This window comes from Microcebus murinus, chromosome 1, assembly GCF_040939455.1.
Source record: "Microcebus murinus isolate Inina chromosome 1, M.murinus_Inina_mat1.0, whole genome shotgun sequence".
Lineage (NCBI taxonomy): Eukaryota > Metazoa > Chordata > Mammalia > Primates > Cheirogaleidae > Microcebus > Microcebus murinus.
Genome location: NC_134104.1, coordinates 38,423,771 through 38,439,424, shown reverse-complemented (window position 1 = coordinate 38,439,424; position 15,654 = coordinate 38,423,771). Strand labels below are relative to the sequence as shown.

General features: G+C 35.3%; 1 protein-coding gene across 8 annotated transcripts in view; it reads right to left on the bottom strand.

Moving 5' to 3' along the window:
* Positions 1–3,669: 3,669 nt before the first annotated feature.
* Positions 3,670–15,654, bottom strand: part of C1H3orf38 (chromosome 1 C3orf38 homolog) — a 45,932-nt gene continuing 33,947 nt past the window's right edge. For 3 of the 8 annotated variants that reach the window (XR_012918606.1, XM_076000997.1, XM_076000987.1), the window contains one exon: positions 15,295–15,499. Coding sequence is in view for 4 of the 8 variants with exons in the window: in XM_076000987.1 (XP_075857102.1) it covers positions 15,425–15,499 (75 nt within the window). In the remaining 4 variants the exon portion in view is untranslated. The other 5 variants (XR_012918611.1, XR_012918605.1, XM_076000990.1 and 2 more) reach the window with 4 other exon arrangements.

Below are 15,654 nucleotides of genomic sequence, written 5' to 3'. Positions count from 1 at the left end.
GCTATAACAGTGAATTTGTTAAGCCAGGTAGGTAATATAACCTATCATGACTCAAAAGAGTGACAATTGCTCCATCATTCAGTCTTGCCAATATACAATGTGACTGCTTTTTAAAAAAATTAAAGTAACAATGACTTTAAACAAGGGAATATTATATAGGGTGCTTTGTGCTGCAAGTAAGTCAAAAGCCAACCAAAAGTAGCTTAAATACAAATATATTTTTCCCCACCTCACATCAGAAGTCTGCAGGTAAGACCATTTGGGCATGGGTCAAATCAAGAGCATGATGACATCATCAAAAACTCATTCCATATCTTTTGCCATTGGCCAAAAAATGACTGCTGAAGTTCCAGGGGTCCCATGTATTGTATTAACAATCGGGGGCAGAAAACAGCAGCATTCACTCATTCATTGCTTTTTCCTACTAATGAGATGGTTTCCCAGAAACCCCTGTAGCAGGGGATCTAATCAGGAGATAGAAATCACACAGAGACATAGGAAGTTTAAAATGAGTGTTATTAACCATAGTCAAAGTAACTATAAGATATGGAAAAACTTAGGAGTCCAGGCCTTGTTGGGAAATATGTGCTTCAGCCATCGGCTATGAGGATAGCTGGCTCCTTTCGCCAGACCTGCAGTGGTGTGGCGTTGCCACTGCCGGGCACACAACAGGCAACCCCTCTCCGGCTCCACCTAGTGCAGGGAAAAGGCTTTAAAGGCTGGTGGGCTGGTGGGGAGGGGCTTTGCAAGGAGACCTCTACCCTCTGTGTGGAGTTCCCCCCACACCCCTAGGGGAGGGGGCTAAACAGGGGAGGAGGCTTAAGGAGGCGGACTGAGTGGGGTGGGATGGGGTGAATTATTTTAACACCTTTGTTTTTTTCACAGATAGAATTCCACAAGACAACCGACTCCTTGGGTCAAACGCAGCTGCATTCAGGCCAGCCAGGTCATCGCCAGGCCAAGGCGACAAGGTCACAGAAAGATCGTGTTCCGGGCCTATAAGGCTCAGGCGGTTTCCACCCTGGGTCTGCCACAAGCACACAGGTGATCCTCAGCTTACGCTGCAATTGTACGAAGCCTTTTCCTCCTGCAATGGCTCTCCAGCGCCCTCTACTGAAAAAGTTTAGCATGATCACTTTAGAGGGGAAATGGTTAAAGGAATTCCGTCATTGATCACAGAGCACATATCGAAGGGTGCGTTCAGAGCTGAGAGGCACTAAATTAAGAGCTGACACAACCCCAACTGACCTTCCCTTATATCTCATTGGCCAGAAGTACATGACATGCACATGCCTAAACCAATAACTGGGTGGAATTTATCATCATAACTGGCTTAGATTAATCAAGATTTATCCCCTAGGGTTGAAAAGGCTCTCTTTCAGGAGCACAGGGCCCACAAGGCCATTCAGGGCTCTGTCCTCAGGAAGAAGCCTGAGAATGGACATGGGTAGAACACTGGCAGTGGGTGCCACCCTGTGCCTTCTGTTTGAATGGTTTGGGATATCAAGAGTCAGAAAATGGATGGCAAAAACCTAGGGCCCATTTTCTCCTAAAAATAAGAAAATGATGTCTGAAACATAATAACTATAGCAAAAGTATCTAAAAGCTGATAATATCAGAGAGTAGAATCTTATAATATTTACGTAGCTGAGGTTAGTCAGAAGAGTCTATGGTAGGCTTTTCATGCTGTGAAAATTATCACTGTCTGGAAACTAAAGCCTTCTTATAAGAAGGAAAAATGTTAATCTTTGCTTGGTATGAAAAGAGAGTGGGAGAAAAATGCAAGTAGCCATCAACAAACATTTCTGTGAGCCTCAGTTACAGAAGTCTCCAGAAACTATTTGGTCACCTAACCACCACCATCCTAGTCCTGTTCCAACCTGGCTTTTCCTTTTACCACTTGCTGATCTCCCTGTTAAACCTCTTCTCTTACCCCAGCAGCACATGCACCTACATGCTTGTCTTGGATGGCCTCATCTTTCCTTTCATTGCCCCACTTCCTTCATATGATAAATTCACATTTGCCCACATACACATTTACAGTGATACCTTCTTCTCAATTCCAAGGGAGTTATACTGAAGGTGTGCTTAAATGGTAAGGGTGTTGTTGATAACAAATGTTGTTATTCTAGAAATTATACCTGCTTAATCTGAAACATTATTTAACAAATGTGTAGAAGAACAGAATTATATTCTGTATAAAATTCCATTTTTAAGATATTTTAATTTCATGTAGTATCACTCTCACTGGGATGAAGTCAACCTTACATTAAAAAAATTTACCAAGCTGCTTTTCCTGCTATAGAATTATATCCTGCCAACTCAATCAATAGTCACCTCTAACACATAAAGGTTCTCCTAAAGGGAATAATCAATTTAGAGAAAGCTACAAGAATTCACCACTGAGAGTCATATTTCTGGGTAACACATAACAAAGCTTTGGTAGCAGTCCAGTATCATTTCCTTGAAGGTTGATGTGGGATAATGTTGTTGAAGAATATTCCAGAGCTGCCAAGACCTTCCTGAAGAATAGTATAGCACCTATATTTCAGTGATCATGCCTACCTTGGGAGGAGAGGTTGGATTTACCATAAAGTTGGCTGTGAATATTCAGTTGTGTATATGTGAGACTGCAAACTTAAAATTAATTGTTTTTGCATGTGTAACTTAACATTCAGACCTCACATAGTATAGCCAAAATGTATAGGAAGCTCTAAGTAAAATGGGAGTCAGAGATTTTATATTGGAGCAGATATGATATCTCAAACACATCCTAAAACTGACTTGGGCTCAGTATATTAACCATTCCAGCACTGGAGGGGGTGAGGGTCAGACCTGGGCTGAGACATGAAAGGGGAAGCTTCTTTGTGTTCATCTTCTAAGCAACTACCTCCTTTCCCTTAGGCTTGCAGAGAAGCTTTTACTGTGATATCTAGCCAGGAAAGTACCCCCAGTTCCAAAGTTTTCCTTTATTTTCCTCCCATCTTGCTAGTCAAGGACTCCAATCAACATATTCTTTTGCAACCAGAAAGAAAGGACCTAAACAATGAGTATGTATTGAGGGCGGAGAGTTCTAGGACTGTCACCTAACAGGACAGGAAGCTCTGGAGCCCAAGCACCTGAATTCAAATCCCTGTTTGATCAAGTATTAGCTGTACAAACTTGACAATATTATTTAGCTTCTTAGTGCATCAATTTATTCTTCTGAAAAATGAAGATGAAAATCAGGCCTACTTGGCATGGTCATTATTAAGCTATATGATCTGATACACATGAAGCCTTTAAAATAATGCCTGGAACAAAGGAAGTGTATATCAAGTCAATACAAAATGTTTTTCAAATTGAGGAGGATCAAAAAAAAGTTTCTTTAAATATACACAGAGTTTAAATAACTTGAGTGTAAATAATTTATGAATATTAAAGTTTTCACTAATTTTGACTAGTAGGGCAAATGACCAGTTAAATGATTGGAATCCTAAATTATATATTAAGAAATTTTTATTTTGCATACATTAAATGTCCAATTTAAGCATGTGCATCTGGAAGATTTTAAATAAATCAGATAAATTGAATTTTTGTGAAGCATCCTGTTAAATTAAGTATTGAATAACTACTATGTATAAGGTCATTCCAGTTATCCATTATCATGGAAAAAACTTCAACACTTAATTACATAAAACAACACTATTTTATTGTGTCCATTATATCATAGATCAGGAATTCAAGCAGAGCACAGTGGTAATGGTTTTTCTCTGCTCCAGAATAACTGAAGGTCCAGCAGGGTCAAGATAGTTGGGACAGCCCAACTGGGGTCATATGTCTGGAGCCTCATTTGGGGTAGTCAGCTGGGTTTCTTGATTCTTTGCATCCCATCTGCTGAGGCTGCAATGCTCGAGATGGCTTCTTCACTCAAGGCTTGTTGCCTGCACTGGGATGGCTGGAACAGATGGGGCTGTCCAGGTATCTCTTTCTTTATGTAGCCTCTCCATGGGGCCAGATTGGTTTCCTTCAGAATATGATCTCAGTTTTACATGGCAGTTCATGGCTTCAAGAGCAAATATTCCAAGAAGCCCAGGCAAAAGCTGTAAGACTTTTAATGACTTGCCCTCACACAAGTCCACAAACATCACTTTTGCCACATTCTATTGGTCAGTAAGTCACTAAGGCCAGTTCAAATCAAGGAGAGGATAACTAAAAACCATTTGTCAATGGGAGAAGCAGCAAATAATTTGGGTCCTTTACCTCTAAACCCAGCAAGTCCTTAACCAGATATTCCTTCATAGTTACTGCCCTTGACAGTCAACCTTCTCAAAAGAAATGCTTATTCAGGCTGTCTCCACCCACTCCTTAACTGCTTTTAATCTGGCTTTAGCTCTCATCATTCCATTAAAACTCTTCTTGCAAAAGCCATTAATGACCTTCATGTTAGCAAATATAATGGAAAATGTTCAGTATCCTTTTTCTTGATCCCTAAGGGGTTTCTGAAACCATTGAACACTTTTTTTAAACACTCTCCCTCTTAGGCTTCTTGACAGCATACTCTCTGGTTCTCTTCCTGCCTCTCTGGCTATTTCTTCTTGGTCTTTTTGACTTCCTTCCTTTCTTCCACCTATGTCCCTCTTCCTCATCACTACCACCATCCCCCACTTTCCCCACAACACCAATCTCCATTGTTACTTGTGTTTTAACTAGAACTCAAATTCAATCCTGCTGCTACTAATCTAGTCAAAGCCAAAATTCTCTTGTACCTGATCTCCTGCAGTAGCACCCTAATTTTTCTGTCCCCATCCCCTCCTAATCTGTTCTTAAAATTACACCCTGAAAAATTATTTAAGATGAAAATCCTTGGGTTATTTTCCAATGATCTTAAAATAAAACTTAAATCTTACAAAGTCCTATCTCACCCAATTCCATGTCATTCTCCCCTTTGCTGGCTGACTTTTTCTTCAACCTACGATCCTCTTTCCACCTTAGGATCTTGCCTCCCTTCCTCCCATTTTTGTCCTGGCTTACTCTCACTCAACCTACTTAAAGTCTCAACTGAAATATCACAGTCTCAGAGAAATTTTCACTTATATCTTCACCTAAATGATGTCTCCCCACAATTATTTCTCATAGAAAATTATCCTTTTTCCTCTTAAAATATATTACTAGTTGTAATTATACATGTGTTTGTTTATTTCTTTAATGCTGTCTCCATTGAGTAGAATGTATGTTTAATGAGGACAGGGATACTATTTTTTTCTTTCACTGTTGCTAGTATAATGGTGAGACTTTTTGCCTCTAGAGTCAGACTACCCAGTATATATTCTGGATCTAGAACTAGTTGTGACCTTTGCAAGTTATTTGATATCTTATGTTTCAGTCCTCTTATCACAAAATAGTTTCAATTGGTATTTCTAGTAAATTATTATTACTTCCTGCACAGCACCTGGAACATAGTAGGTGCTCAATACGTGTTTACTGATTGAATTAATGATTAAATTATGAAAGTTTAACATTGCTTTAGAGAAAGGTAATATATTTCTATGTGATGTTCTATATCTGATAAACATACTAGCTAGATAAGTTTTCAAAGATAGTAGCATATGAAAGAACTAAGGAAAAATTATTCTTTTTATATCAGACTAAACATTTCCCTTGCCTCAATTCCTATTCCGTGTAAAAAAATTAAATGTCAATTATTTCTTTATAGGTCATACAAAGATTAACTTTAGTTAGTCCAAGTTGAATATTGAATTAATGACATTCTGACATTTTGAATGATATTTTGAATTAATGACATTCTGATTTTTTCTATACTTATAGTTTATTTTAAGAAGTAAATTATACATGCTGATAAATCATTAAATTTGATTCCTATAAGGCTTTTTAAATGAGATAATAGAATTTCTCATGAATAATATATTTATGGTATAATATTTGACCTATGAATTTAAAAGAAAAACATCATTTTAAGAATAAAAGGAAGAAAGAAGAAAAAAAGGTTTTTCCTCCTGGCATAATTAATGTCACCAATTTATAATATAATTTGGCTTTGTTTTTAATATTATAGGAAAAGAACCATGAATGATAATCAGACTGAATTTGTAGGAACCAGTATTATGACAATAGTAAATATTATAAAACAGAAAGTACTAGTGTTTGTATAATATTCCTTAAAAATAATAAACTGAATATAATTAAAATTAGTTTGTTTTACATTATAATCATGGGTTTATCAGGCCCATCCAATAATTCATAATTTCCCAGCTTTCCTTTTTAATAAATTTTGACTTTTTTCTCTTACTAACAAATTTCTTATGAGAAATAAGAAATGGGAAATCACTCAATTTTGGCTAAATATCTGTAAATTTTTTAAATCAATTATCCATTGCTAAGCAGAAAAAAAATCATTTTTACAGTTAAATTCAGAAACAGATTTTCTTTTAGTAAATTTAATATCACGTTCTCTCTCAGAATGAAACACCCATTAAATTCCCAAAGAACATATTCATGGGATCTAATCATTATGTGTGTGCATTTGAATGTGTCTTATATGGGATTTTGTTAAATTATAATGGTTTATATAATCATAATTGGCTCAAATTTTTTTTGCAAAAATTTCTTCTATGAGTCTTTACTTATTTAAGAACATGATGTGAGTGTTGGGTGGAAGGGGAGGCAAGGGTGGTATATAAAAATCTTTATTTTTATTTTTTTAATATTTTCATTAACACTATTCATGTGATGAGTGTGGCTACATATAACTCTTGCTACAGAAATCTCAGAAAAGACCTAGTAATTTCATTAGGAAATGTTTTCTCAAGAAAGCAATATTTTCTAATTTACTGTTTTTTTAAACCATGAAAAATTATGGTGATCCAAGATTTCATTCTTGTGCTTCTCCTTGAAAATATGTAAGAATGATAAATTATTTTATCTCACCACAGTCCCTTGTCCAACACATATGCAATTTATCGGCATCATGAAAATAGTTGTATAAAATGGTAACTTCATTGTCTTCAAATTTACCAAAAAGACCGATAGTCATTTTTCAATTCTTTGAAAATTATTAATTCCTGCATTATCAACTTTCATTTAATAAGGGCATTCTAGTCTTCAAAATAGAGTTTATTTTGCTGTAGTTTGTTTTTTATTTAAATCAACTAAAAATGAAATAAGATTATACTTACAGTCCCAACAGGAAGAACAATTCCATTCTGGCTGTCTTTCTTACTGGGTCATATTGTGACTCACAACCACATTGTTCAAGTGCTGACAACACACAAATGTGGTAGACAATATTTCTAAAATACCCACCCCCCTCAAAATGGCTCCCCCAACGTCTGGAGCCTGTGAACATAATATCATCCCTGTGATTACTGACCTTAAAATAAAGAGATTACCCAGTTGGGTCTGATATGACATGTGAGCCCTGAGAAGCAGAGAGCTTTCTCCAGCTGATGGCAAAAGGGGAAGTCAGAGAGGTCTGAAGAAAGAGGACGTGATGATGTACCACAGCTGCTTTGAGAATAGGGGAAGCCACTTAGGAAAAATGCAGATTGCCCTCAGGAGATAAGTAAGAGCAGTTACCCAATGGTGGCCAGCAAGAAAATGGGTACCTCTCTCTGACAACTGCAAGGAACTATATTCTGGCAATTATAGAAAATATGGGGAGATGCCTATGTGTTCTCCTGATGAGAACACAGCTAGCTGATACCTTTCATTCAGCTATGTGAGACTCCCAATGGAGAACCCAGCCATGCCATTCATGTATTTATGACTTACAGAACTGAGACCAAAAAAAAAAAAATGAGTTTTATTGGCTGGATGTAGTGGCTCACCCCTATAATCTAAGCACTTTGGGAGGCTAAGGGAGGAGATCACTTCAGCCCTGGAGTTAGAGACCAGCTTGAGCAAGACTGAGACCCCATCTCTACAAAAAAAATAGAAAAATTAGCCAGGCATGGTGGCCCATGCCTGTAATCCCAGCTACTTGGAAGGCTGTAGCAGGAAGATTTCTTGAGCCCAGGAGTTTGAGGTTGCAGTGATCTATGATGATGCCACTGCAATCAAGCCTGGGAAACAAAGCAATACCCTGTCTCAAAAAAAAAAAAAAAAAAAAATTAAATTAAAAAATGGATTTTGTTTTAAGCTGCTAGATTTGTAGTGATTTGTAATACAGCAACATAAAACTAACACAACAGGGAACAATTCTAGTATCCATCAAATCACTTAACTTCCAGTTGCGACTTAGGTCTCAACAAAGTATTTAAATTTATCACATGTTGATATCCAATCCACTGGCCCAGCATGCACATTAATACAACTAGTCTTTTAAACTTTATGATAATGATAAACATTTATCATTATTTGAAAAAAAACCTTGAAAAAAATTCCAACATTATTTTCTAATAACTAAACAATATACTGATAATATGTTTGAAGGTTGAAGAAACATTGATTGAAACTACTTTCCTAAAAGGGAGATTCATTTCCACCCCAGACGAATATTTGGAATCACTTTTTATAGTTTGATAATACTTCTTGTCAGCAGCAGTATACATTCTTGTTCTAAAATACACCCCTATCATCCAAAATATTATTCATGACTACCCACATATGCCTGCCACACATCTGTTTTTAGCTTTTCTCTCTTTACCCCTGGATTCCACTCTAACTTTTCAAGGCATTGATTTCTTAAAATTTCATCAACCACAAATTAACCACCCTACAACCCCCACCTCCCATTTCCAAGGGATTATCCACACCTGAAGACTTTATAGCTTCACGGTATTTCTATGCTTGCCTAGCACTTATTTTAAGACTATTTTCAATAAACCCAACATGTTAAAACAATTTATTAAATAAACATGGATGTGAATGACTCATTAGCAATGGAATTGAAAGAAATTAACAATTGATCTAATATGGAAAGTGAATAGAGGGATAAATAAATTAAAAAAAAAACCTAAGTTTCAAGAGGTGACTTGAAGGAAGAAGAAACCTGTAACAATGTCAATAAAAATACAGAAGAAGCAGCTAAACCTGGAAGGCAATGAGAGGTTGATCTTGGATATATTGAGATGTTTATTCAAATACTAAAAGGAAAGATTTGTACCACAAGATTTTAAATGTAACCTTATTTTACAACTTTATACTACATCCTAATCTCCTCTCCTGCATTTTGGATTCTTCAACCTGTATTATTAAATAAGTCTGTATTTTTTCTTTACACCTTGAAACTTATTTTTATTTGCATATACTACAACTATTCCTAATGTGAGTATAAGCCCATACTCTCATTTAAGAAATTATCTATTATGTTTCTCTTTGTAATTCAGGGAGTAAATATCCTTTTGAGGGAATATTCTTCCAAACTTTATAGCTAGTTTGCTATTATGACCAAGCAAGGAAATTTCACTTCCAAGTATAACCACAAACCCAGCTACTTTCCTCTGTAAACTATTGTTCCAACATATTTCAGCCTGAAATTTTCCAGCTGTGCTCAAGGGCTTCACATAACCACATGGAAACTATTTCTTGGGGCTTATTTTTAATTATACCCTTTATTCTCCTTTGGTTCTTCAGATATTCCTGCTCCCAAGGTTACATGATGCTCAAGAGACATAACATTTGTGACACCACCACTGTACAATATTCTACAATAATGAATATCATAGGACAGATGGAAGCATTACCACAGAATTTGGATTTGTTTTTGTAGTTTATTCAGAAAGAAGATGTCCATACTACCATTAATGTGTGTGCTTTGAACTTATCAGATGTTATTCATCCAGTTAGATTCCTATAAATACCACACAACTAGGATCCCACAAAATGTCATGCTAAGTAAGATCCATACCCTTAATGACAGAAGTGGTAACATACATTACACATCCCCTTCCAGCAGGAAAATGTAGCAAAGAATATTGTATGACTCATCTGTCTTGAAAAGCAACCTCCTAATGACTGATGTGTCTTACCAGCAAAGCTTTTATGTAAAATTTCTAGTGAAGTCATGTTACTTCTCATAAATGACCAAAAAATAAAACAGAAAATCCAATAAGGTAGGTGTAAATATTTTCAGTGCAGCCTGAAATAATCATGGTAGATATAATCATAATTCTGCCTCAAATTATTGGAATCTCAAAAATTTTGGTTAATTTGAAGGTGAATTCAGAATTTGTGTATTCCACAACAAAGAATTTTTTACCCATCAGTAGTGCCGAGGTTGAGAAACCAGATATTATAGGATGAAGAATTCAAAGATTCCATAAATATTAAAAACAAAATGCATAATCGTCTATAGTATACTCTTCACTAAAAGTCAAAGGTTGGCAAAACTTTCTCTGTAAAGAGTGATATGGTGAATATTTTAGTCTTTTCAGACCATATGGTCTCTGTCCAGTTATACAGCTCCACTGTTGAAGTGCAGAAGCAGTCATAGACAGTAAGTAAACAAATGAGCATTGATGTGTTCCAATAAAACTTTATTTACAAAAGTTGACAGCTGGTGAAATTTTGCCTATAAACCATAGTTTGCCAACCCATGGAAGAGATCATTCACTTGCTTAAATATTGTTTAAGAGACATAGTTACAAGTACTGTGATGTTTGGAAGAGACATTGTAGACAACAGAGAAGGCTTCACAGTGGAAGAAGCTTTTAAGCTGAGTCTTGAATGACAGAGGAAGAAAATATTAACACTGATAGAGAACTTATCCTTATTTTATTATTTCATTCTCACAATAGTCTTGTGGCATTAATAGAACAGCAGCTGGATAGGTTTGGGATATAAAATCGACTAGAGAGAATGGACAGGGAAGGGAACCATAAAGGAACCTGACTGCCACACTAAAAAAAAAAAAAACAACAACAAAACAAAACAAAAAACCTCTAGAACTTTTGAAAGATTGTAGGGTAGGTAAGGAAATATCCTATTTCTATTTGTGATGATCCATAATGCTATGGGACTGGTTTCCTTATAAGAAAAAGAAAAAAAAAACACAAGAGCGAGAGTTCACAAAATAGTTTGTCTGTCTGACTGTGTGTCTCTCTGAGAATGTACAGAGAGAAGCCCATGTCAGAACATAGTGAAAAGGTGTCTGCAAGCCAGGAAAAAAGGCCTCGCCAGAAACCAATGCTAGCAGCACCTAGATCTTGGACTTCCAGACTTCAGAACTGTAAGAAAATCAATCTCTGTTGTTTAAGCCACCTGGTCTGTGGTATTTTTATGGCAGCCTGAGCAGACTAATACACTGAGCATTCTGTAGAGACCCCAGAAAAGATTGTTCTTTATATTGGGGCTGTTCTTTATATTGAGGCTGTTCTTTATATTGAGGCTGAACCAGCCGTAAAGAATGACTACATTTACCCATCAAAATTTGGCTTAAAATCAAGACTGACCATACCTACTTGTAAGTAATGTTGCAACCGCCTTCCAGAACAAAGTACAGAACTTATTTGAGGAAGACAACAAAATCCAGCTCTCAACAATAAGAAATTTACAATGTCTAGCCTTCAATAAAAAATTATTAAACATGCCAAGAATCAAGAATTTATAAACCTTAATCCAGAAAATATATTAATCAATATGAACAGACCAAGGAATGGCAGAGATGATGAAATTACTGAACAAAAACTTTAAAACAGCTATAATAACTATCATAAATATGCTCATAATTTAAAAGAAAACAACCTTAATGAAGAAAAGAATAAAAGATATGAAAAATAATCAAATGGAACTTATGGAAGTGAAAAATATAGTATCTGTAATGAAAATTTCACTGGGCAGGGTTGTCAGCAGATTAAACTGGGGGAAAAAATGATGAGAGTCCTGTGGAACAATATCAAGCAGCCTAACCTATGTGTTATTGGAGTCTCAGAAAAAATAAAGGGTAAAGAGGAGATGTGGAATGGGAAAAATATTTAAAGAAATAATAGAAATTTTCCCAAATTTGATAAAAAGTGTGAACCCAGAGATTCAAGAAGCTTAACAAGCAAATAATGACCAAAATTTTAAAAAAGAAACAAAGACAATTGCACTGAGAAGATCACAATTAAATTGCTGAAAACAAGATATAAAGAGAAAATCTCAAAAGCAGCCAGAGGTGGGGGAAAGATATTATGTTAGAGGGCAAAGATAAGAATGACTTCAGACTTCTCATTGTCAGAAATAAGAGAATGGAGCCACATCTTTAAAGTGCTGAAAGAAAAGAAAAATCAATCTAGAATTCTGTACCAACAAATAGCTTTGAAAACTGAAAGTGAAATGAAGAACGTTTCAGACGAAAGCCGAGAGAATTCATAGTCAGCAGACATGGAGTATGGAAAAAAATGACAAAGGAAATCTACAGGTGGGAGAAAAATAATATCAAATGAAAATCTGAATCTACACTAAGGAAAGATATGCATAAAAATGTTAAATATGTATATTAATATAAATACAAAAAATCTTTATCTCAAATTTAACTTCTTTAAAATGTAGTTTTTTCAAAACATTAAGCAAATTAATCCCTCCCAACCTGTTTATTTTTTAAACATATTTCTCATACATCTATTTCCATAATTTTCTACTTTCTATCCTGACAGATTGCAAGTGGAGTCAATTTCAAAGAACTATATATCTTCATTGTATCCCTATAATTAACATCCACTCTCCATCACTTCCTTTCTTTTCCCTTTATATTGCAGCTCTGCAGCTGATAAGTGTGAATGGTATTTAACTCATTAAAACACACATAACCAATTTTGATGCACCCCTGTCACATCAGCACATAACAATCACTCTCAAGGACACACTGCATGGTAAGGAAGGTGCTAGAATTCTCATAAAGTGCATAAGAATGGTAAATAGTCTGCACAGGGTGACATAGCAAATTCATTTGAAAGGGAAGGACCTAGGCTTCCTCACTGTGCCAAAAGATACTCAGTTCTGCTTGGAGTAACTACATTCCTTCCAATTACATATTGAACACAATGTCCTGGATTTTTTTTTTTTTTTTTTGCTTTTTTCCACTCTAAATAATAAATCTGACAAATATCAGTAAAATATAGTTTAATAGTTTAATAATCCATTATTTTTCAAATAAAGCTAAATAAATTCCTTTCAACTATCAAATTAAACAAACCCATTGCTGAATGGAAAGTGGCATTGTAATATAAAATAGAATATTATAACCATAATCAAACATATTTTCAGAGGGATGTGTGCGTGTGTGTCTATGTGTGTGTGTGTGTGTGTGTGTGTATGTTTAACCAAAAAGCTCTGTGCAATGAACTTCAAGCATCCCATGTCCAAAGGTTTTCCTGGAAAAAGAAATATAAAACCAAAGAAAAAATAAAGCTAATAAAAAACAGTTTTTACAGTTTTTAGTGCTCAGGGTAAAATTTACATAGAATATAGCAGGAAGCAAAAATCTAATCTTGCTCTCCTCCCATCAACCTTCCAATGGCTTCCCACACAACTTGGAATAAAATCTATAATCCTTGTCATTTCTTTCAGGGGCCTGAATGTTCTGGTCCCTGCTAACTGGGCAAGTCATCTTCTACTCACTCCACCCTTCTCAAGACCTATGAACTCGGTAACATTGCTTCAGTTTCTTATCTTGTCAAACTCCTTTCCCCTCTCAGGACCTTTTCAAATGCTGTTTCTTCTGCCCGGGCAGACTCTTTACCTGGCTAAACTTTTGTCACCTCCCTCCCTCCTCCCTTCCCTTGTGAATCAGTTTATATCATTTCATTGCTTCTTCATTACCTTTATCTCACATAGTAATTATGTATTTGTAGTTATATCTTTTTAATGTCACTCTTTTTGAGTATGAAAATATCAAGTCTATTTTGCCTTTCTCTGCATATCCAGAAAAAGTGCATGACACAAGAGTAGGCACTTCACATTTGTGGAATGAATGAACAGCTAGATTTGCACATGAATTCATGAATGCTATTTACCACAACTGTCATCCATTCCTGGATGAAACTCATGAACTGTGGTAGTATTTGCTATTTTTTTATATGCTCTAATAGATCTTTCAAGAGCACTACATATTGAAATTGGGTTATTTAGCATTATGTGGATTCCTAGCTGTAGTATGAAAGATTAAATAGTTAAAAGTATCATGTTACCTGTGAGCATTTAGGAATACCAGATGCATACAAATTCTAATGTTCCCTAACAAGAAAAGAAAGTGTCCCACACACATTTATACAATTATACTAGAAAATGGAAGCTCTAGCTTATGATAAGATATTGTAAAATGGAAAAGAAAATCAGGGCAGGCGGTGGAAATCCATGTTCCAGTATGAGAACTCAGCATTCCTTTAGCATGCCAAGGTGAATCTGTGTGGCAACATCTCCACACTGTGGCCAGATTCAGAATTGTGTACTACTATGTAGGAACATGCTTTTCCAGGTCCTATTGGTAGTGCACCCAAGCATTTATTCAATACTAAATGGAACTCATTTAAATAGTCTCCTGAAAATTAATTTTAGTCCAAAATTGTACTAGTATCCCTTAATTATGGTGGCTTAATATAAAGTTAGCACAGTTTACTTGGTTTCTTTTCTAATGTTCCACACCTGCTTTTTATCCCAAACCTAATCAACAAATTTTTAAATTCAAATACATTATTTAAAGGGAAACTATACTATACAAAGGGAAACTATACTATATTTCTCTTTCTGTATTCTCAGTAAATTCCTTTATTTACTATTATCCTTCCCCAAAATTTATCTGATCTTCAATTACCTGAGATGCTAGCGTGAGTTAAGCGTACACTGTATAGTTTTTTTTTTAACTTTATGCCATTAAAATGAATATCTAAGCTCTACTGTTTTCATATGCACTCACTTCAAAGTACCTTTGTACATAACTCTCTTTTTCTAGTATTGAGTGGGAAGTAAAGAGATTTCCTAAATGAAGGGAAATAGGGGGAAAAAATCTTGCTAAATTTCCTAATCCTCTTCTCCAACTTTTTTGACAATAAAATTATTTTGGTCCAGCACTTTATAATGGATTTGACTGCTTTGTTTAAAAATATTAATCTATCAGATCCTTTGATGGCTTGTCTGTTACTAATTTTAACATGTAATAAAGAAACATTTTGTTGACTAAAATCATTTCATCATTCTTCCTTCTTCTAACACTGACAACTCTCTTTATTAGATTCCATAGATGGCACAGCAAAGATTTTCCCCAGGTATTTATTTACCTCCCAGAAGTAAGAACAATGTTATCTCCCGATGATGTTTCCTCATCAGTTCCTAACATAGTTTGATGTCCATAATGGAAATCCAATACTTTTAGAATGACTGAAATAGGCAATTATTTTTTAATCATTATATTATGTTTTATCCTTGAAGTTGTATAACAACAATTTATGTATGATGTCTTAACATGCCATGTAACTTTTACCTTAGTCCCCTAGTTTTTCTGAGATTCTCATTCCTCATATGGCAAATGATGCAGGTTAATATTCTCCAAAATCTCTTCTAGATTTAAGAGGTTATGATGATTCTGCATGTGAAAATAATAAATGAACAAATATAAATTTTTAAACCAAATGTCAACTATTTAGGATTATGACTTTTTCAAAGAAATACTCTAAGGAAAAAGCAACTATGACTCTGTCAAGACATGAATTAGACTGCGGTCCCCAACCCCTGGGCCAT